Source organism: Balaenoptera physalus (genome assembly GCF_965194825.1).
Source record: "Balaenoptera physalus genome assembly, chromosome: 21".
NCBI lineage: Eukaryota > Metazoa > Chordata > Mammalia > Artiodactyla > Balaenopteridae > Balaenoptera > Balaenoptera physalus.
Genome location: NC_138902.1, coordinates 32,625,551 through 32,648,682, shown reverse-complemented (window position 1 = coordinate 32,648,682; position 23,132 = coordinate 32,625,551). Strand labels below are relative to the sequence as shown.

At 44.6% G+C, this 23,132-nt stretch overlaps 1 protein-coding gene across 4 annotated transcripts in view; it reads left to right on the top strand.

The window, feature by feature from the left end:
- Positions 1-23,132, top strand: part of WWC2 (WW and C2 domain containing 2) — a 160,117-nt gene that overhangs the window by 123,871 nt on the left and 13,114 nt on the right. For 3 of the 4 annotated variants that reach the window (XM_082443960.1, XM_082443961.1, XM_082443963.1), the window contains 10 exons: positions 1,350-1,592; positions 7,093-7,182; positions 8,024-8,643; positions 11,859-11,988; positions 12,707-12,787; positions 12,881-12,967; positions 15,277-15,469; positions 16,718-16,882; positions 20,272-20,393; positions 22,248-22,446. In XM_082443960.1, the coding sequence (XP_082300086.1) occupies positions 1,350-1,592; positions 7,093-7,182; positions 8,024-8,643; positions 11,859-11,988; positions 12,707-12,787; positions 12,881-12,967; positions 15,277-15,469; positions 16,718-16,882; positions 20,272-20,393; positions 22,248-22,446 (1,930 nt within the window). The remainder of the gene's footprint in view (positions 1-1,349; positions 1,593-7,092; positions 7,183-8,023; positions 8,644-11,858; positions 11,989-12,706; positions 12,788-12,880; positions 12,968-15,276; positions 15,470-16,717; positions 16,883-20,271; positions 20,394-22,247; positions 22,447-23,132) is intronic. The other variant, XM_082443962.1, reaches the window with a different exon arrangement.

Below are 23,132 nucleotides of genomic sequence, written 5' to 3'. Positions count from 1 at the left end.
GGCTCTAGGTGTGCGGGCTTCAGTAGTTGTGGCGCACGGGCTTAGTTGCTCCTCAGCGTGTGGGATCTTCCCGGACCAGGGCTCGAACCCGTGTCCCCTGCATTGGCAGGCGGATTCTTAACCACCGCGCCACCAGGGAAGTCCCCTGACAACGTTTCTTGTTCACCTTTTTCTTCTCTTCTACAACTTTTTCCACCAAAAAGGGGAGGAAAAAGTCCCCCCTTTTCTGTTTTTCATTTTTCTAATGTGTGCTGTAATAATACCCAGAGTAATCATCCAACATTTTTTAATAGGAATATGTATTCTTCGTGCCAACATCAGTTGTGTGCATAGTTTACCTTGATCTTGTGCTTATGGTCAAAACAACCAAGTGCCATTTCCCTTGTGAACAATCCTGATTGTCCTCACAGCACCACAGAGCAAGTTGTTTGATTCGGGTGGTCATTCTTATTGAATCAGGAGTTAACTTGACCATTGAGTACGAAGCTCTAGAAGCAGTGAAATCTGGGGTCAGCAAAATTATGAAACTGGTGAAGGTTCCCTTTGCTGCGTTTTCCCCCTCCCACCCCTCCCGGCCCCGTCGCTTCAGCACCTGTTGTTACTCCAGTGGACCCTGGGTGCCGCTGATAAGTGTGTTCAGAGGAGAACCAGGTCAGTGCAGTGTGTACAGGGCCGGCTCAGTGAGCGCCCCGTGCATGGTGTAGACTCCGTGCAGGCCCTGAGCGGGAAGTGAGTTCACAGTGCACAGCTGAAGAATGTGGGTGGGGGAAGCCGAGTGCTGCCCCCTTTTCCTTGGCGATGCTGGAGCCTGGAGGGATGGACTTGGCTGTGGTACCACGTGGCCTGGCCCCTGCCCTCTTTTCTCCCCTCTTCCTTCCCTGATTGGCTGATCCCCAGTCGCTGCCAGCCTAGCCTGGGGACAGCGTCTTTACCCAGAGGAACGAGATCTAGAATAATGCATTTCAGGCATCATTTTCCAGAGATTTTTTAAAGGCAGCTCTCCTCCTGCCACCTCGCACAGGCAGGCACACGTCAGGGCTGACCGCCCACGGCCCTCTGCTTTTTAAGCTTCTGCGTACTTTGACCTTCATCCTTTTTTTTTTTTTTTTTTTCATCCTTTTTTCAGGTAGGTAGGTGTGCTTACTCAGATGTTAAAGGTGGGGAGAATGAGGCAGATAAGAAGTAAGTGTAGCATCCGCCCCGGGACCGGGACCGGAGCCTCACACCAGCCATCACGCCCGTCCCTAGGGGGTTAATCCCGCCCGTAGCCCGCCTTGTGTTTTCCCTCTCTTGGGACTTCTGACTACGTGCACAGCTACGTCACTGCATTTTGTCTTGTCTTGTTTTAGCATGGCCAACTTGAAAATCGAACTGTCGAAACTGGACAGTGAGGCCTGGCCTGGGGCGCTGGACGTTGAGAAGGAGAAGCTGATGCTGATTAACGAGAAAGAAGAACTTCTGAAAGAGCTTCAGTTCGTCACGCCCCAGAAGCGCACCCCGGACGAGCTGGAGAGCCTGGGTGCCGAGAGGCGGCGGCTGGAGGAGGAGCTGCGGTCGGTCCGGGGGGCGCCCAGCCGAGCTCTGGCCGAGAGGTGCGTTCCCCTCCCCGGGCCCCGGGTGGCTAGCCCGTGGGGGGCTCAGCTGGGCCTCCAGGCCGTTCTCCCCGGTCTGCGGAAATCTCAGAGGCCTCAGCCCTTAGTGGACTGAGGACTTCTTCCTGTAGGGCAGTAAAGCACACCCTCCTCAGTCCCCGTGGTTCCTCTACGCTTTTGGGGAACGTGAAAATGCCTGAGACAGATGTTGAATAACTAAGGAATGTTGACAGAAAACCAGGAATGCAGTCCATCGCTGACCGAGGCTGATAACAGTGGCTGTAAACTATTGCACTCTGATAAGAGAGATTATCTGGACTGTTAGAGTGGCTGAAGCTTCCTATTCTGGGTTTATTACTCACAAGAATGCAAAAGTTTATTGCTTTTCATTTCACAAGGAAAAGACAACTTGCTCCCTTTGATATCTCAACAGGTCACAAAATGTTCACTTGGATTTTGTTTGTCAATTGAAACCCTCCTCTGAAGCAGGAGAAAATATAAAGGAAAATACTTTAAGCAATTTTCTGATCTTTCTGTGGGAAGGTGTAAATGGATCACTTAATCTAAAAACTCCAGTTCTGTAGGCAGATCAGCTGGACTCCTAAGCAGGGAACCCCTGTGTGTTGTTTGCCGTGAGGACATCTGCACAGCAGCCCTGTGTCCAGGCCTTGCTGACTAATGGTCAGACACCTGTTTACCTGTTTCAGCCATAGACCATGTGGCCCTTTAAAACCACTGCACATCCATCTTTTAGGCCAACAAGTAAGGAGCAGAATGAAGGGAAAGAGATTCACATTTGCGTAACTTCAAGTGACCTGGGAGTAAGTTTAAAATACCCACCCATAATCCAGTCACTTTTATTTTTTTTAACTTCTTGGCTTCTTGCCTTCTAATTCCTTGTCCTCTATAAATGTTTAAGGTTGTGTGTCAACATAATATCAAAACATTTGAAAAGTGTGGTGGTGGAGGAGATGGGGGAGGGAAGAACCTCTGACATTCCTGGTGAGGTATTAGCATGAGCACTTGTTTAACCGTGTGAGTTAAAATGCTGACGGAGATAACGCATAGCTACAGCATCACAGCTTTAGGAAGCATGAAAAAGTATCAAAGGGGGAACCCCCTACAGATGACATCCTTTCACTATCTTAAATAATTCTCATCACCCACCTGCCCCTGCTTCTCCTCCCCTCCCACTCTGACATCTCTAGAAGGTGTGAGCAAGGCTGGCCAGGTAGGGAGCCATCCGACCAAGACCACAAGGAACGAAAAGTAAGGGCGAGAAGGCAGAATTCAGTTGTTTTCCTGAATTACCTTGATGCTGTATGTGAGTGTCTGTGTTTGTGTTTCTTAAATTCCGAAGATAAAAGTTTGATAATCATCAGCAAATATGATGAAATGGTTAGCTTTGGTTTTTCATAGATAAAACACCAGTGATCTTTTGTGTTATGTCGCCCTTAATAAATGTCATATAATTATACCTGTGTAACGTACGGACATCTGACATCTCAGCTGTCCTACTCTGCAGTATCTGGATCCAGGAAGGGCCCTACCAATGGACTTTAAATTTTTTCTGGGAGAGGAAGAAAACAGGCGTTTGTTTCTTTGTTTGAATCAGCTTTTACAGGCATGATGTCTTGTCTTTTTTTTTTTTTGGTCGGGCCATGTGGCATGCGGGATCTTAGCTCCCTGACCAGGGATTGAACCCGTGCCCCCTGCACTGGGAGCGTGGAGTCCTAACCACCGGACTGCCAGGGAAGTCCGTTGTTTGTCTTTTTTATTAGGGCTGGAGCTTCAAAAATGACTAATGAAGTAACGTTAAAAATTTAGTTTAAGTGCCTAGACTTTGGCTTTTATACTTTTGTTTGCACACACATAATAACTGTCAAAATTCCAGCAGAAACAGTAGGCTTGATCTCATCCAGAAGAGGAGCTATAAGATATTTATACAAAATAATTCTCTATCTAGTGAGATCCAGCCGTGGGGTTTGAGTCGCACAGGGAGTAATGGGGGCCATCCACAGGTTTGGGTGGCCCTCTGACTTATGACCGCGCATGGGCCCACCTCCCACGACTGAGATCTTAGCAGGAAGGGAAATGTGTATGTTTCATATTTGTGATATGTTGGCTATCTGAGTCGTTTGGAAGGGTCAAGTCATTTAGCATTACAGAAAATGGACATCAGCTTCCTCTCTGCCGTCCACGGCCAAAAGCAGAACCCCATGATAAAGCAGGGTAAGGCCGAGGGACTAACACTTTCTTGCTGGAGCAGCTTGCAGTTTTCTCACTGCTATCCTTGGCTGCAAAACGTCCCAGCATTCCCTGTGCAAGAGAGCAGAACCCCTGCGGAGTGCACCCGGAGTCCTTTGTTTCCCAGTGGGCACAGCACGGTTTGGCTTCGGGCTTTGTTGGTGGTGGTTTTACTTTACTCCCCATATGCTCTCCCCCTTTCCTACCCTTCACCAACCTCATTGTTTCTTCCCACTGCCTGTGGATATTCCTGCTGCGCTTGTCGTTGCTGTTGAGCTGAAACAGGGTCACCGCCCCCCCCGACCCCCGGCCAGAAGGCCCGAGAAGCCCTCTGCAGGCAGTGTATTTCCTCAGTGCTCCAGCAGGAGGTCGAGGGAGACACCTCTGGGAACTTGACATTCACTGTGTCAGACTTAGTTTCATCGCAGAGCAAACGGTGCTTCACCGACCCCAGACCCCCTCCGTTTCTTCTCGGTACCTACACGCCTGTCAGACAAGCCCTTGCTGCTTCCCCCAAATTATCCTGTTTTCCTCTTACATTGTGGGTTTCTCATTATTTCAGGGGTGGCCTCAGGCGAGATTCTGAGTCGTTGCTGAATTTTGGTCTCTGAAGGAGCTAAACTCACATGAATTTTCAGCCGCTGTGTGAGCTCCCAGAGTCCCCCAGCTGTGCCCGCCAGCCCCGTCCTCAGTGTCGCCGACTCGCGGGACCGCCCGCGGAGACGGAGATCGCCCCCTAGTGGTCATAAAGCGCATCGGGAAAGAGAAATTGCTCTCAAATGAAAAAAAGACTTGTTACACACCCTTCTATTCTTTCCGTACAGTTATTGAAATTCCTTAAACTCTGTGCTTTTCTACGGCTGATAAGATCTTAACATTGCTCCTTCCTTTTTCACCTATCTTAGGGGTTTTGCCTTGCATCTTGCCAGGGTGTCTTGTTTCTTAATCATATGAATGTTTTTGCCGCTGATTCTGAAAAAGTTCTTATAGCAAGTGGGCGGGGGGTATGAGTGTCATTTATTTTTTAATGGAAAAGGAACTTCTGTAGATGACATGGAGCTTTCCCCCTGAGGGCACCGGGGGCAGAGGTGGAGGGTGCGAGGACCCCCTTGTCTTGTCAAGGGCAGCTGGGCCGTGGGGGGGGTCTTTCGGGGTCAGGTTGAAGAGGTCTTTCTCACCCAGGAGGAGTAGCAGGACGGGGGCTGGAGAAGGGTGAGGAGAGGCAGGGGCGCACCCTCCCGAAGGGGCTGACATCTCAGCAGTTTCTTCTAGGCCCTGGTCCGGAGGAGGTGGGGGAGGTCATTTCCCAGGAAGGATACCAGGAACCAGCTCCCGCTGGGAGAGGCTCTGATTCCATCAGAGACAGGAGGTGGAGTGCTTGACAGAGGACAGCCACAGGGTTGCCAGCAGGGTTTCTGTGACTCCCCAGGGCCTTCTTTAAGCATCTTCCAATGACATGTGATCTAGACACCTGCAGGGAGGGGGCCGGGGAAGGGCGCCGGGCTCTCCAGGCAGCCTGGGTAGAGGAGGGAGAAGGAGCCCGAGCCTGCCCTCCGGGAGCTTAGGGTCCAGCTGGGGAACACAGGCCAGACCTCAGTTCAAGGCAACCTGGAAAGGGCTGGAAGGGCAACACCTGAGCCATCGCCAGAGGAGGGCATGGGGAGACCATCACGTGTGACTGACTGGAATGGGAAAGATTTGGATTTAAATTTCAGCATGAAGCACACTGTGTTGCCCTGAAGCCTCCTTACCATACCAGAAAAGCCTTCATTTGTGGGTGTGGGACTTGGTTTTAAAACTTACTCCGAAAGTATTGCTCCTGTATCAGGAGACATGGGTTTTAGTAGATTCGGGGACTTTCTCTGGACCTTTATGTACCTTCTAATTCAGTTAATCTACTTTGAATTAATATTTTTTCCTGGTTGAGTTTTTGTTTATATTTAAGAGATTAAAAAAAATTAGGGACCGTACTCCTTTTCAAAATACACCTTTGAAAGCTGTGAATTAAGAATTTATCACCCTTTGAAGTACTAAACAAAATGACAAGAATTACTTTTTTATTTTAACATATAATGAAATTGTGTTGGTGACGCATCAAAGGATAGATATCTATAAGTAAAATATGGGCATGTTTCCTCCCTGCCTAAAACATACATAGCATTTCAAAGAGGTTGAAAATTAGGGAAGTTTTATTTTTCTCCAAAGAAGAGTAGCTAATTTTTGTATCGGCACCTTGCAGGGCATGCCGAGGCTTTGAACACGGGAGACTGGCTTTGCTGTCTGCAGAGACCTTTCACATACATAGCTCCATCTGATCCCTTGAACAGCCTTAGCAGGTGGACGCAGTAGGATTATAATCACCATTTTGCAGATGAGGAAGCTGAGACCCGCGACGAAGTGACTTGCCTTAGGGACAGATGAGTAAGACCGGAAACCATGGTGGTTTTCTGGGTCCCATTCTGCTCATTTCAATGATGTCTAAAAATCCTGACACAGACAGTGTGCTTGATATATTTAAAAATGGCTTACTCAAGTACACAATTCCATAATTCTCACATTTTTTTTCTAAAAAATCCTCATAAAAACTTGTTCAGCTGAATGTGGATGAAATTTCATGAAAATCCAGTACAGGTGATGAGAGGTGCCGTCGATGGGAAAGGAAATCACTTTTATGTCTTTTTCTTGCTTAAACAGTTAAGCCCAAATTAGCTCACACTGGCAATATGGACTAATTTGTTTCTTAATCGCCAAAATTCTCATCAAAATAAGATTGGAATTTTTATCACTAACTATGATTTTGGAACAGCCCTTACCAAACTCAGTACTCAGATGATCTTTTCTAATTCCCTGTTATTGCAGTCAAATGTTTTAGTAACAGAAGCTGAAGTCACAAGCCTTTAGAAGGATCTTTAATCTTTGTTTGGTTTTTTTGTTGTTCTTTTCTTCCCCACTGTCTTGCCCTAACTTGTAAGAGCATGAGGTTTTCTTACCCATTTAAGAAAATTTTAGAATACCAAAATTCTACAAGTTCTCAGTAACGCTGGCCATTTGGTACAGCTCTCCCCCTTCGCTCAGTGGCCGTGGACAGTTCTGTCTACTTTCCTTCTGGCAGGTGGCTCTGTTTTCCCTGTGTCGAGTTCATTTGGATCTCACAAGGGGAAAGTAATAAGGATCTTTCTTTTCTTTCAGAATCTTTCTTTTCCTGCTTGATCGTAGTTATGTGAAAATAAATTCATTTCTTTTTCTTGTCTAGATTAAAATTGGAAGAGCGAAGGAAAGAGCTGCTACAGAAACTTGAAGAAACTACTAAATTAACTACATATTTGCATTCACAACTTAAAAAGTAAGCCTGTTTGGTTCTTGAGGGGAACATTTTTCTTGACTGCATTCAGGCATGTTGTAGTTCATCTTTGATTACTTTTGTCTTTATTTTCAATGACTTAAAAGTAGGAAAATTGTTATACTAGTACAATTAAAACTCAGATGACCAAATTTAAAGTTGCAGGGATTTGGGTTTGTTTTTTTTGTTTGTTTCATGAACCCCAAGGTCCTATTTGCAATATGTTTGAAATGTGTTGGGAAGAAGATGTATTTCAACTATCAGGACATACTTAGGAAAATGACACATTTCTCCACGTCATCCCTTCTTTTAAAAAGGGAAGGGCGGGGGAGATGTGCCCTAAAACAGCCACAGATTCATTCCTGAAATATACACAGAAAGAGGAGGAAGGCGAATGAGCCCAGGGGCCTTTGTCTTTAGAAGCTGGCCTCTTCCTCTCTCAAAATAAAAAGTTTGATTCTTTAAAAGTAAAGTCACTGCATTAACCCTTCATGCTGTTTACACCTCCCTCCGACTTCTGTATTTTTTAATGCATAGTTGCTTCTGGATATTTATGCAGATAGACTTATCAATAGGTATTTGATCCCTTTTTAAATTTTTTGTAACTTTTGCGCAAGGGGGATGATTTTTAATGAGCAGGATTGCTGCTTAAAGAGTCTTTAGAGAGTCAGGTTGGAAACATTCACGAATAAGCATGGAAATGTGTGGTGTGACAGCGAGTTCTCTTACCCCGGTCGTTGACTCTGCTCTGTGGTGCCACTGGGTTTCCTTCCTCTCAGCCCGAAGGAGCCGGCAGGGGTCTCCACGTCATCCCGGTTTTTACAGGTGTGCTTTCCTCTCCCAGCCTCTCCGCCAGCACCCTGTCTATGTCGTCCGGGAGCAGCCTGGGCTCCTTGGCCTCCAGCCGGGGGTCTCTGAACACGTCCAGCAGAGGGTCCCTCAACTCCCTCAGTTCCAGCGAGCTCTACTACACCAGCCAGGGCGACCAGCTGGACCCGGATTATCAGTATAAACTGGACTTCCTCCTGCAGGAGAAAGGTGGTTACATTCCTTCCGGACCCATCACCACCATCCACGAACACGAAGTGGCCAAGTCCCCCAGCCAGCCTGGCCAGAGCGGTCCCTGTGGGGCAGCGGCCGCGGCCCCGGGCCACGCTCCCGCCCTGACCGAGGCCCCCAAGTCCGTGACGTCCCTGTCCTCCCGGTCCTCCCTCTCCTCCCTGTCCCCGCCCGGCTCTCCCTTGGTCTTAGAAGGCGCGTTCCCCCTGTCTCCCCACGACGTCCCTCTCCATCAGTTCTCTGCTGACCTTGAGGACTGTGAATTGAGCAGCCACTTTGCAGACATCGGCCTCGGAGAAGATCCGCTGTTGCTGGACTCTGACCCGGGAGGAGTGCCCCCGTCCCTCTCAGAGGATAAGGACCTCACCGAATGCGCCAGGGAGCCGCCGCACGAAGGGCCTGCAGGTACACGGAGACCCTTGCTCTCACGTATCCCTCTTGACCATTTCAAGCAGAGCGAGTGGAGGTTACTTTTTCCGTGGAAACAAAGGGTGTATGTCCCCCTTCTCTTTCTGCTGCCCTTTTTTCATTTTGGCTTCATTTGGGAAAGAATTTTTATTGATGAACCTACACATTTTTTCTTTATCAAATGCAAATCCCCTTCTGTATTTAAAAGATTTAATCATTGAGCATCCATTCTGTTGTGTAGAACGCCACTGTGTATGGCATCTGCCTGGGAACACATTTTGTGAACGTACTTCGTGCTTCCAAATAGGTTCTGGTTCTGAAATAGCGAGAAAGGGAAGAGGACCTTCTTTTCAAATTTGGCCTAAAACAGATGAAAACCAAGGCAATTAGCATACCAGCTAATTAGTACCAAGGTTCATTCAATGTTTAGGTTGCTGTGGGAATTCTGTATAAATACGATGAGTTTTGTTTCATGCCAGACTCTCCCTCTGCGGAAAGTTAATGGGGAGAAAGCCGGTTCCCATGCGTGGTGTCACCCTGCCCTCTTCTGGCCACGGTACTAGTTGCAACCCAAGAAAGCGCAGTGGCTTGAGTTCTTACTGCTGCATCTGTGCTCACAGAGACCCAAACAGAGGGAGAATGTAATATTTTTAATTGTTTACCTTTGCAAGGCAGAAGGTTTTACTACACTAGATGTGGTTGTAAAGAGAACGGGATGGTACCTTGGTTGGCAAATGATCGCAGCTGGGGTCCGAGGAGCCAGCCGCAAACCAAATGAGAAACAAAGTCCAGTGCTGGTCCCAGGAGGCCTGCTCAGAGCCACACAGGCTCCTGCGCGTCCACAGCGCACGAGAAGACAGGCCTCTTTAGAAGTATTTCCCTGCTGTTTCAGTAAGCATTTTTATTTTGTACTTTTGGTCCTAGGAATTCTAAGTATTAATTGATTGGCCATTTCAGATGTTTAAAGCGGTAGAGGGATCCATCTCGTTTGTGTGGTTTCAAATACTGCAGACTGAACCACCGCCTGCCAGTGGCCTGGGGCAGAGACAGAGCGCAGGAGATGCTGTGTGGTTTGCGTGCTGCCTGCCTGGCAGGTGCCAACAAGTGACGTGTTATTGGAATAATAACCGCAAAGAAAATAGCACAGGAGCGCTGCTTACCTAGTGGCTCCAGCAAGGCAGAAACCTGCCTTGGGGCCTCGCGTGTGGCCCGGTGCAGGCTGCCCCTGAAGCCAGCCCGGCCTGCCCTCGCATCGCAGGGGCCCCATAGGCCGGCCGTGTTCCGGCGAGCACGTTACCCGGTCTCTGAGGCTTGTTGTTCCTCATCTGCAAAGCGGGCACGAGGCAGTATCTACCTCGTGGGGTGCTGGAAGGGTTAGTGCTCTCATAAGGCATCTGAAGCACCCAGCCGTGCCTGCTTCTCGGCACTCAGCTCGCAGTAATTAATATCAACTGTGTGACGCTAAGGAATACGAAAACTCTGCTAAACCCAGTTCCGGTCACAAACCACCGGCATTCACGAAAGGAGGACAGAGCGAGGGAGGAGGAAGGAAGGAAGTGGAGTGGGTTTCATGCCACTCTTCTGTGCTTTGGACTTGAAGGATCTCACAGTTCTTGAGCATTTCAAAGCTGTTTTTGTTCTTCATGTACTTGGAGTGTTCTCTAGTGACCACTTGTCCACACTCAGTCGGTTTGGAGGGGCCAGTAAATGAGGCTGCGTGCTGGCGAAGCAGGAGGTGAGGGAGGAAACCTCCCGGGGTCTGCCCCGCCTGGCCGTTCCGAGGCACCGACGTCCCTGCGCTTCCCGCAGCGTCCGACGCCTCGCTCCCTACCCTCGATCTGCTCCCATGTCTGTCTGAGGGGTCTGTGCCTGCAGAATGGTGTCTCCAGAGTGTCCATGAAACAACTGTTCACTTTTTAAATGCACGTTAGTTAGAAAACTACTGTTAAAAAGTCACACTAGGGGAAAATATATCCAAGAGCTTTGTTTGCAGGTAATATTCAGTTTCACATGTGAAAACAACCGAAAGCATATATTTAACCCTAAAGACTAATTCTCTCCAGGCCAGGTCAGTGACACTCGGTCTATGGGGGGGATGTCTGACCTTGGCATGGGGGCAGGTGGTTCATGATAGTGACACTGGTCACCTCGTCAGTGCTCTAGACTCTTGTTCAGCTGAAGTTGAGTTCCTGTTACATACATTTGACTGTCCAGCACCAGTCCCTGCTGGATGGCAGAAATCAAGTTGGAATAACTCCGAAGTCCTTCCGCAGTCAGTCTCTGTCATTGTCAAAGTCAATTTCAGGCTGCTGTGGTTATTCCTGGGGGTAATCAATAAATCACGTCATCACCTTCACCCCTCACAAAGGGGGGTGGGCAGAGAGAAGGCACTTAATCATCATGGGGGGAAAAATCATTCCCACTGCCAGAAATAAAAGGGAAAATGCAGCAATCAATCCTGTAATCTGAAGCCTTAAAATTTAAACAGCTTAACAAGATGTAAAGTCATGACTCAGAAGGGGGGCGAAACGCATACCAATATGGGTCCCGCTTGCCTGCCTGAGGATGAAGGAACGCCATGGGCTTGCAGCTTATTACACAGGAACACAGCTTTAAACGAGGGTCCCTGCTCTCTGCAGGATGCCGGGGTGTGAATATGAGTCAGAGATAAAAGTTAAGTGGTGGTTGGTGAAGATTCAGTAGCGCAGAGTTTTTAATGGTATTAGCCAGTGAGGAATTCTGTAAGTCAAAGACTTTCTCTTTAATTTCTATTAGAGCAGCAGCTCAGGAGATGGAGGCTGGAGAGAAGGGGCGAGCAAAAGAGGCGGAAACCTTTCTCTCCGTCGAGCGCTAGAAGCTCTCTTGTAGAAACGTTTCCAGTACTTGAGGGAGGCAGACAGCTTCTTACCCCCGACTGTGTTCTCTGCAGCGAGTGCCGAGAAGGGGGAGGCAAGGGGCCCGGGAGAAAGTGTGCAATTGATCCCTTCCCTTAAAATGTCCAGGACAGAGGAACAGCCGATTCTTTCTCAAATAACTGGCATCCCAGGAATCTTATAAGTCGCAGTGCCTGGAATCCTTCACTTCTGTTGATTTGAATAGTAGCATCCTGGATTCTCAGGTCGAAAGTTTATTTTGGATTTCTCAGAACCAAACCATGTGTGCATTTTGTACTTAACTTTTTCTAATTAGTGCTGTCACTCTCCCCTCCCTAGATGTGGAAAAATCATTACCAAAAAGAAGAGGAATCCACTTGCTTGGGGAGAAAACCGCTTGCGTGTCGGCTGCGGTCTCGGATGAGTCCGTGGCTGGGGACAGCGGGGTCTACGAAGCTTTCGTGAAACAGTAAGGACCCAGCCCGGTGCCTTCTCCGCGCAGCCGGGCGTGGGGTGACAGACTGGGAGCGCACTGCCCTTAGTCCGCTCTCTGCAGGGGAAAGGGCTTGAGGCATTAAAGAAGTGGCAGGCTGAAACTTCCAGGGATACCAGGACATCCCATCAGCAGGGAAATGAGGAACAGGCCGATGTGCTCAAAGACAGCCGAGCCTCTTAGAGACGTAAACTCGTTTTTAATGAGAGCGTTGCAGGGCTTGCCCAGTGCCTGTTTGGTGCATGAAGCATTTCGTGTATGCAGATTTCGGAAAGCCTGGCGTATCTAGGGTGCCGTACACCCCGGGGAGGCTCTGGAAGCCCAGGCACCAGAAAGTCATCCCCACTCAAGGCCCAGACTCAGACTCCTCTTGACAAGGTGAAGCAAGACTTTTAGAAGTGAGCTTGCACTGGGGTCAGGTCCACTGGCTAGTAGAGGAGTGCTGTTTCTTGTTTTGTTTTGTTTTTAGCTATGCCGTGTGGCTTGCGTGGTCTTAGCCCCCCGCCCAGGAATGGAACCCGCGCCCCCTGCGTTGGGAGTGCAGAGTCTTAACCACTGGGCCACTAGTGAAGTCCTGAGGAGTTCTGTTAGTTCAGGTTTCCATTCAGAATCAGTAAGTGGCAGACAGCAACCATAGCTCTGCACGTTTCCGTTCACAAACGTTCACCTGCACCTGCTGTCTCCCTGCCCCCAGGCCCAGTGAAGTCGAAGATGTTCTGTACAGTGAGGAGGACGTCGCCGTCATGGAGACGGCCCAGGTGCAGATCGGACTCAGGTGAGACTGTGCACAGGAAGGGGCGCATCTCGACTCCGTGTGGTGACGAGTGGCCCGTGCCCTTCCTTATCTCATCAGCTTCTCTTTTGACAGATATGATGCAAAAAGGTCAAGTTTCATGGTGATTGTAGCACAACTCCGCAATCTTCATGCCTTCCTGATACCTCACACTTCAAAAGTGTAAGTAAAATCCGTGGAGAACAAATCAAAGAACTTAAAATTGTCTGTATGAGAATTTTGCATCATAATGTAGCAATTCATCCAAGTGACGATGTGGGAAAGACATAGCAGGGCTGATTGTGTCTTAATCAGCACTAGATAAAGGCAAAGAGGGGGTGATATGGGCCGGTCCCCTCCTTTGGGTTTATGAACCATGCAGGGAGGAGGGAGGACATATGGGGGAGTGGCTTGATCACCCCAGAGAGCCTGCTTCCCAGCACGGAGGTTAGGGATACCTGTCAGTAGTATTCAGGGAGGACCGGCTGGCGATACTATTCGTGACTTCTCCCTCCTGATAAGTATGCTGAGATCTCAGAGCACACTGTGGACAGCCTTTTAATCTTCGAGTGACCTGTCAGGGAAAGGACAGATCCTCCAGGGATCGAATGTGTGAACAGGGAGAGCCAACCCACAAGTCCAGGCAAAACTACAGAATTCCCCAGGAACATGAACTTGCATGAAGCCCCTGATGTCGGGATGGGGCCGCCGGCAAACGTCCTGCCTCTGCCAGAGCAGGGCACACACAGGAAGTCACAGGTGCCCTCCAGAGTGCGATGACAGGGCTTCTGCTCCCGGCTTCCCTGTGGTCGCTTGTCTGCCTGGCCTGACCCTTCCTGAGTGCATGGCAACGTGTTCTTAAACCCGTAACGAAAGCCTTGGCCTAAATATTGACACTGCTCAAGACGACAACTAGCATGAAATATCCTCAGAATCGTTCTTTCTTTCTCCTGACGTCAAACGTTTTTTTTTATTATTAATGACGACAAGCAGAGTTGATCCGTCAGCAGGTTGGCGGCGGCCACAGGGTCTCTGTGAGTGACCCCCGACCCCCTCCCCAGCAGCAGAACGAGAGGAGAAGCACCCCAACCTTCCTTCCCCTATGCCTTTGGTTCCTAACCCTGTAAAACCTCACCTTCTTCCCTCGGAACCATTTGAGGATGGTGTAAGTGGCTAGGCCACCGGGACAAGGCGAACTGAGTCTGGAGAAACAGAAAATCCCGTCCCTCCCGCCCGCCTCTCTAAAATACCTCCCTTTGTTGCTTTTCCATGAAGGCAGGGAAAGAAGATTTCTTCTGCTGCATCTCCAGCCTTAACGACTGTGGCCCAGGGTCCACTAGGTTTTTAATGCTGAATCTCCATAATCAATGTTGATACAAAATACAGAAATAATATGGCCTTCCTCAGTTCTTCATGCGAATTTACAGTTTTTATAATTGGAGAAAGATGCTCTTTAGAATATGAATTAGAAAGTATGGAAATGGGGGAGTGGGGAGGGATTTAATGGGTGTTCTCTTTCTGGGATTTAAAAGAAGATACCTCGTGCTGTTTCCAGGAATTGTGAATCCTCATGTAATGTGTGCTCAGAAAACTCACTTTTAAAGTAGTATTACTACCAAATGTAAAATAGATAGCTAGTGGGAAGCAGCCACATAGCACAGGGAGATCAGCTCGGTGCTTTGTGACCACCTAGAGGGGTGGGATAGGGAGGGTGGGAGGGAGACACAAGAGGGAGGAGATATGGGGATATATGTATACGTATAGCTGATTCACTTTGTTATAAAGCAGAAACTAACACACCATTGTAAAGCAATTATACTCCAATAAAGATGTTTAAAAAAAAGAGTAAAAAAATAAATAAATAAAATAAAGTAGTAGTAGAAGTTATTGTTTTTCTCTGACTCTTCCTCTAAATATGACAAAGCATAAAACAGTTTGTCATATCTGAGACTTCTGAGATGCTAGGCAGTGACTTTTTTGAACTGTTAAAATTCATCTGTTTTAAATTTTCTTAACAATGTGCTACTAGCGTTTCTTTTCCTCTAGTAGGATAATGTATTCCATTCCTGGGGAATGGCCATCAGCAGTTCTTGTTTAATATGCGGGACGAGTGTTCTTTGGGACAAAGTCACCCGTGTTTACTTGGTGTGTTCCTGCTTTCCCAGGTTCAGATGGCAGTCACTGTGGAATTGTCAGGACACGGGCAGGTGGGACGTAAATCCGTCTGCCCCGTGGTCTTCGTTCCTCTCACTTCCCTACCACGTGCCTTTGCTGCAGCCCCGGGGCGGGCGGCAGGCTCAGCCTTGCATGATCCGGAGCACCGGCGGGTTAAGAACAGAGCCTCTGTGCCCCTGAGCATGACGACCATGGTGGCAGCAGAGCTTTGGGCTGAGATGAAGTCCGTGTCTCTCCCAGGCAGATAATTTCAAACACCAGCTGTGAATCCAGTATAACTGAACCAATGAAATCCATTTCATCCTTGTTCTTTGCAGATACTTTAGAGTTGCTCTGCTTCCCTCCTCAACTGACGTCAGCTGTCTGTTTCGAACGAAAGTCCATCCAGCCGCGGAGTCCCTGTTATTCAGTGATGTGTTCAGAGTGGCCATCTCCCAGACAGCCCTGCAGCAGAAGACACTGAGGGTGGATCTGTGCTCTGTCAGTAAACACCAAAGGGAAGAGTGCCTGGTAGGACTTTTCATCATCTCCAGCATCAGATAACACTGTTGGATATTCTGAGAATAATTTTCTCGTTGTTGTTTTGCCAGCCTCGGTACTTCTACCAATCTGCCCAATGCCTCAGACACACCCAACAGTGGTTTCATTTTTTATCTGAAATAGTGATTTCTGGTTTCCATTCTCTTATTCCAGACCTTTCAAATTTGCTTAGAAATTATGATTCTCTGTAAAATCTACTTTTTATTTCTAACCTTTAGATAAAGAAGAACTTTGGCCTCTGTTATGACCATCACTGTGGAGTATGCTTATTATTCCCAATACGAGCCTGGTGCTGGGTGTTTTGTATACATTATCTCATTTAATCCTCTTGACAATCTTATTAAAAGGGTATGATGACCCCTATTTTCAGATGAAGAACTGCTTAGAGAAGTAATGTATCCAGGGTCACACAGCTCATCAATGATGGATAGATATCAAAAGGACATCCCACACCTAATTGACTGTTACAGATTTAAGCAGGACACTGAGTATAGTTCCTTCATGCAGCTCGTTCTCCCAGCCATGGTGTTAGAGCTTCTAGGAGGACTTAAGTGTTACTGTTTAGAGCAATAGGATATTTAAATACTAATGCAGAAGACTTCACACATAACTAATAGCAAGTTTAACACATCATTGTGCACAATGACCAGAGCAGCATTACATACCAGTAAAGTTACATAAGGTGTTCAAACGCAGATGTCTAGAGGTGCGCCCAGGTGTTCAAGAAACACTGCAGTCTACAGTTGAAACCCGTGTAGTTCTAGGGTCAACCGTAATCCCAATCTAAAAACCAACCCTGGGATTCTTTTGTGGTCCACTTATACACAGATTTTTTTTTTTCACTGAATTCGCACTGTAGTACTACATGATCTGTGGTTGGTTGAATCTGGGGATGTGGCACCTGACACGTGGAGGGCCAACTGTAAAGGTAGACATGGATTTTCGACTGCAGGGTCGGGGGTGGTGTTGGCGTCCCTAACCCCACACTGTTCAAGGGTCGGCTATATTTCTTATTTAGTCACACCGGAAAATATAAGACATCGGCAGGTTTTAAAAAAAATCCACCAGCGCTATATATCATGAGTATTGCTTTTTTTTTTTTTTTTTAACCTTAAAACAAGCTTGTCCAGTAATCTTAATTATATCAGAGGGAGCAAATATGAATTGAAACATTTTATTTTCTCTTGTTTTTTCTTTTTTTCCTTTCATTTCACATAGGCGGGAACTCAGATCAGCCTGGCAGATTTACCTTTTTCCAATGAGATTTTCACTCTGTGGTATAACTTGCTTCCTTCAAAGCAAATGCCCTGCAAAAAGAACGAAGATGAAACTGAGGATTCAGTATTTCAACCAAGCCAGCCACTAGTAGATTCTATAGACTTGGTGAGTCAGAGTTGGAGAAACACATCTAATTAAGACATTTAGATCTGCAGTCCATCTGAAATTAATCTTTGTGCAAGGTTTGAGGTAGGGGTCAAGATTGTTTTTTACCCATATGATAGCCAGTTGACCCAGGATTGTTTGTTGAAAATAATTCCTTTCCTAACTGCACTGCAGTGTCACTTTTGTCATAAGTCAGATGTCCTCTACATGTGTAGTCTGTTCCTGAACTTTCTATTCTGTTCCGTTGACTTAGTCATCTATCTCTGTAGACAAGTGCAGTCATCTATCTCTGTAGACAGTACTATGCTTTTTCAAAGTGAAGGCTTTCAATAACTCATTCATTTAGAATGGTTTTTCTGAGGCTGTTTACAGATGATTGCTATCAGATTAAGGAAGTTTCCTTCTCTTTCCAGCTTGCTAAGAGCCTTATTGTGCATGGATATTGAATTTTATCAAGCATTTTTACTGTATCTCTTAAGAAGATTACATGATTATCTTCTTAAGATTATTCTCTTAATGTAGTGGATTATACATTGATTGACTTTTGAATGTTAAATTGCCCTTGGATTCCTGGAATAAAACACTTCATTGTGGTGTATTTTATATGAATTTTTATACATATTCAATCATAGAGAATATTGAGACTTGCATGTGCTCAGTTTTAGTAAAAGTTCCATGTGCTCTTGAAAAGTGTGTATTTTCTGCAGGTCAAGTTTGTTAATTTTACTTTTCAAATCTTCTGCATTTACTGATTTTTCAATTTGCTTATTTTATCAGTTATTAAGAGGTATAATAAAATCTCCAATTTATGATTATAAATGTCTCTTTCTCCTTTTAGTTCTATTAATCTTTGCTTTATGTATTTTGTATCCAGGCTATTAGGTGAATATAAATTTAGCATTATGTTGTATCTTTCTGTTCAACTGACCTTTTTATCATTATAAATTATCCCTCTTTATCTCTAATAACACTTTTTGTCTGGTATCAATAAAGCTGTATCAGTTCTTTTTTGGCTAGCATTTGCATGGTTTATCTTTTATTATTCTTTCACTTTCAACCTTTCTGAGTTCTTAGATTTAAAGTGTTTCACCTGTAAGCAGTACTTAGTTGGTTTTGATTTCTTATCCAGTTTTTAAATCTTCATCTTTTAATTGAAATAGTTATTTACACTTAATGCTATTAGTGATATATTTGGCTTTGAACCTGTCATCTTACTCTTTGTTTTCTTTTAGTCCTATCTTTGTTTCTTTTTTTTCCTTCTTTTGGATTAATCAAGTATTTTTAAATTTTGGTTTCTCCTTCTCTTAGACCATTAGTATTACAGTCTGTTCTTTTTTGCTGTTTCCCTGATCATTACATCATGCATCCTTGACTTAGAAACTGTGTTAAATTAATGCTTTTGCTTTTTTTCAGACAGCACAAAGATTTTTTTTAATTGAAATATATTTTAATTAATGTATTTTTAATTGATGTATATACACTAATATGTATAAAATGGATAACTAATAAGAACCTGCTGTATAAAACAACAAATAAAATAAAATTAAAAAATTTTTTAAAAAAGCAGCTGCTGGATTGCCTAAGGTAAAACTCATGGACGTATAATATTCTCTGCTGTAAGATTACTTATAAGAGAAATAGTGCTAGGGAAAATAGGTAGATGCAATGAAAAACAAATTAGGACTCAAAGTGAAACGTGTAAAAATTTAAACAGCCTGATATTTTAAAATTTCTATATAATAAGAAGGCTTCATTGACAACTGTGTGTGTGTGTGTGTGTGTGTTTAACAAGCAACACTGCCCAGTTGGTCCAACAGTGTGGAAGAATTGACACTGACACGCCATCAAACAAACACCTTTCTCAAGACATTTTCATTTGCTCCATCCCTAAAAAAAAAAAACAAAAGAAAAAGAAAAGAAATACATTATTTTTTTTTTTTTGATGTGCAAAGATTTTTAAAGACTTAACTCCATGATTCCCTTTCCTCCTTGTGTGCAATTATTGGTCATATGTTTTAGTTACATTTATTCTAAATCCCGCAAGACATTGTTATTATTGTTTTATTGACAATCAGTACTTATTTAGGTTTTCCTATACCTTTACCCTTTCTGGTGTATTCTTTTCCTTTCTGCATTATTGTGCCTCCAGTTTGGGTCATTTGCCTTCTGCCTGGAGAATTTCCTTTAGTATTTCTTTTAGTACAGGTCTGTCGGCATCTTTGTTTTGATTTCATTTGTGAAGGACTTTTTTTCCTGCATATTCAGAATTCTAAGTGAATAGTTATTTCTCTGAACACATTAAAAATAACACGTCATCTGGTTTCCATTGATTCTGTTCAGCTGCTGGAGGACAGTCTAATTGTTGATCCTTAAAAGGTATTACATCTTCTTTCTTTCACTGTTTGTAAAATTTCCTCTTTTTCTTTGATTTTCAGCAGTTTCACTCTGATGTGCTAATGTGTTTGTCTTTGTGTTTATCCTAGGGAAATTCTCCATTGTTTCATCAGTTTTCTTGAACATATTAATTATAAAATTTTTAATTCCTTTTCTAAATAACTGTAGTATATGGATCACCTATGGGTCTGCTTCTTTTGCTTCTTATTTTTCTTAGCTTTCAGTCATTGGGCCCTGTTTCCAGTGGAATGCTGGATATTGTGTATGGATTGTAGAGGATCTGGCCGATAGCTTCCTCCAGAGAGGATTTAATATTCTTCTGGAAGGCAGATTACAATATGGGCAGATCACCTGGATCACTTGAGAGACCTGAATTCCAATTTTTCTCTCCCTAGGACCATGAGGCAACTGAGGTATCTGCTTACTGTTTAGCCTCCTAGCAGCTGGTTTTGCTTTCTCAGCTTCTTGCTCTGCACGTATGTAGCTTAGGAAGGGCAAGTGTCCCAAAAGGAATATTGTGCAGAATATTGGGCTCACTTCACAGTTCATTTTCTCTGGCCCCTTGTATGCTGGCTACCTTGTCCCCAACTCAGTTTTCATCTCTGCATCCTCCCATCACTGCCACAGCCCTGGGCAGCCACAGTCTGTCAGCCTGTGTGCCTCGCCGCTGGAACTGAGACATGCCCCCCAAGGGAGAAGAGTGGCAGTGATGGTCCCTTCACCTCCTTGCATTTCCCTTCTCCCTGGGATCTTGGTCCTCGAGTGCTAATTGCCTTTGTTGCTCTTCATTGCTTTAAAACAGCTGGAGTTTTTTGTCTGTTTGTATTTCGCTTTTTGTTTTACTTTATTCAGCCTTCATATCTATTCTCAGAAGGAGAATTGGGTCTCATACCTCTTCTTTTTCACAACTAGAAGCATAAGTCCCCATCTGATAAGTTTTTAAATCATTTCTTGAAGCATATGGTGTTCATTGCCATGTGTTTTACCTTCTCCAGGATGCAGTGTCAGCCTTACTTGCAAGAACATCAGCGGAGCTTTTGGCTGTGGAGCAAGAATTAGCACAAGAAGAAGAAGAACCAGAGCAGGAAGAAGAGCCAAGGGGTCCCGATGGAGATTGGTAAAACAGTTATTTCCTTCTGCTACTGGGATCTCAAAGAGGATGTGTTTAGATTCTCAGAAGAAACTTTCCGGGAAACCTTTATAGCTTTAGATCTTATTCTGGAATTAATGGAAAGTAGTGCAGCTTCAGGGGGCTGCCCCTAGGGAAAGTCTTTCCTTGGTCATTAGAGAGTTGAAAGGGGTAGTGGCGAGTTTGCGGACAAAGCACATGAGCGAGATTCTGTGTTCTTGCTTCAGTAATTTTGACACTATTTCTTGGGCTTTTTTTTGGTTTTAAGTCTAAACTACCTATTTTGAAGGGTATGGTAGTTTATTTTAGAGTCATAGATAAATTTAAAAACTGACTCTTTTTTCTGCAAACTACCAGAAGTACCATTTAGGCTCTGGGAAGTCAAAGCAGATATTTAGAAAATAGCTTCTGAAGAGCTCTTTTTCTGTTTGTTGCCACTTTCACCTTCTTTTTCTGTTTCCTTCTCATTTTTCATACCTCATTGTTTTTAAAAAATAAAAAAGGTTATTATAGCGTTTGTCTAGTCACATATGTATAAAGAACTATCTTTCCAGGTTTGCGCTGTTTTCTCTAAAACAAATTTTAGTGAATGCATCAGTTTTTTTAGTATATATGTAAAGTCATTTGGATTAATTTTGTACGTATTGTTGCTTATTCTGTTATGTTTGAACTACTGTTGACACATATATGCATATGCATATATAGCAGCATTCGTGTGTATGTGTGTGTATATAAAACTTCTTACAAACTTGGAGTGACAAGTGTCCACAAAATTGTGGACATTTGGAAGGAACAGCTTACTATAGTGATGTGAAAAGCAGATCTACTTTGTTCTTATCAAAAGTCCTTTATAGTGAATAAAGTTCAGAGCACCGAAAAAAAAAAAAAGTAAATATGAGAGTGATTATGAGGTTCATCATATCTTGAAATACTGAGCCTTCCTTGCATATGTAAAATACGCAACTTGTTTCACCCACATTTCAAAAAATGCACTTAGAATGTAATCTAAAGGAATTGATAACTTACACTCCTCATTGCTAGTCCCCCCGTGTTCATTTCATGACCAGGTTTTTAACAACTAGTCTGTTCCAATCTGTGAGTATATCACCAGTCACAATTAAAGCTTGACTTTTCATTATCAGTGGGAAAAAAATGTTCCCGTTATGAGAATGTGAAACTCAACAAAGAGTGAGATATTCTTACCCATCCTGGTACTCTTGCTCTCCTGTCAGTACAGTTTATACAGAATATAAACCATATTTGTATTCTGGAGCCTCACTTGTAGTGCCACCCAAGCCCAGGCCACGGCTTTTGTTAAAGACAAGATCACAGACCATTCAGAGTCTTCTGTTAGTTCAGTTGTAAGACTCCTCTACCCAGGGTTCCACCTCTGCTAGACCATGAGCACAGTTGATAATGGATATTTTTATTCACTCTTAGCAGAGAGTCACTGCATTCTATTGTTTGAATAATTTTACAATAAATGAACAACTGATACCAAATTATATTATAGTGAGTGTCAGTATTTTCAAACCGTGGGTTAAACTTTATATGTGATTTTTTAGCGTATTTCTATTTAATATTTAGGAATTAGGTCAAATTTCATGAATTTAACTTCTCAGTACGAAATTATGATGATTTTGCTTCAGATTGCTGGAGAGTAAGGTGATAACTTTATCTCTCATGAGCATTTTAGTAAAAGTTCCAGCCAGAGAACTGGCTGGAATCGTGATGTGTGAGTCTGATCATCGCCCAGGTAACGGGTTAACATGCCCAGGTTGCGCCGATCACGGAGCACCTCTGCCTGACCCTGAACGGTATTGCGTGTTGTTTCACCCATAGGTTAACCATGCTGAGAGAGGCCTCTGATGAAATTGTGGCTGAGGAAGGGGCTGAAGTGAAATTGGCAGAGGGCAGTTGCTGTGCAGAAGACGTAAGCTCATGCCCGAGTGTGCCTGAGATGAATGAGGACACAAGTAAGACAGAAAACAACTGTGCCAACGACCTTGGGAGTCAGCCAGCTGCAGGAGTGCCCGCCCTGGTGAGTGTTCTCAGCTGTCCCCTCCTGAAACTGGTCTCCTAGAGGCACCACGCAGACCAAGTCTGTCTCTTCAGCTATAACTGCATGTTAGGATTTTGTGCCAAAGCTGGTCAGGATGGGCGTTTGTGAGAGTAGGCCATAAGAAATGCTGTAAATGCCTTAACCTTTTCAAATGGGCCCCACATATTCATTCTCCAATTAAGTTTCATATAAGAAGATAAATAGTGGTGTTTATCTCTCTGTAAATGTTCTGTGAATATTTACTGAAAGCATTTTCAGAATTTCCTGAATAACACCAGGATGCCTACTTAATTGTATTAAGTTTCATAAATGTTATAAGTTTATTTCAATTTCAAACATGAGGTAAACGTGTAAAGCTCATTTTGGTTAGATGGGGTTCTGATTGAAACCAGTTCAGGAAGGTGGCAAATGCCACCTGGTTTAGGCACAGATGCCATGTTACTAAGCAGGTAACTTTGCTGGTTAGTGAGAGACATGTTGAGACTGCCATCCCCAAAGGGGGGAACTCATTTTCAAGGTTTGAAGATGCTGGCAAACTTGGGAGTTTAGAAAATAACAGTTATTTATTTCTAAGAAAAATAATGTTATACCCTGACTGAAGACTTCATGTGTGTACATATATATATATATATATATACATACAGACACACACATATACATACATA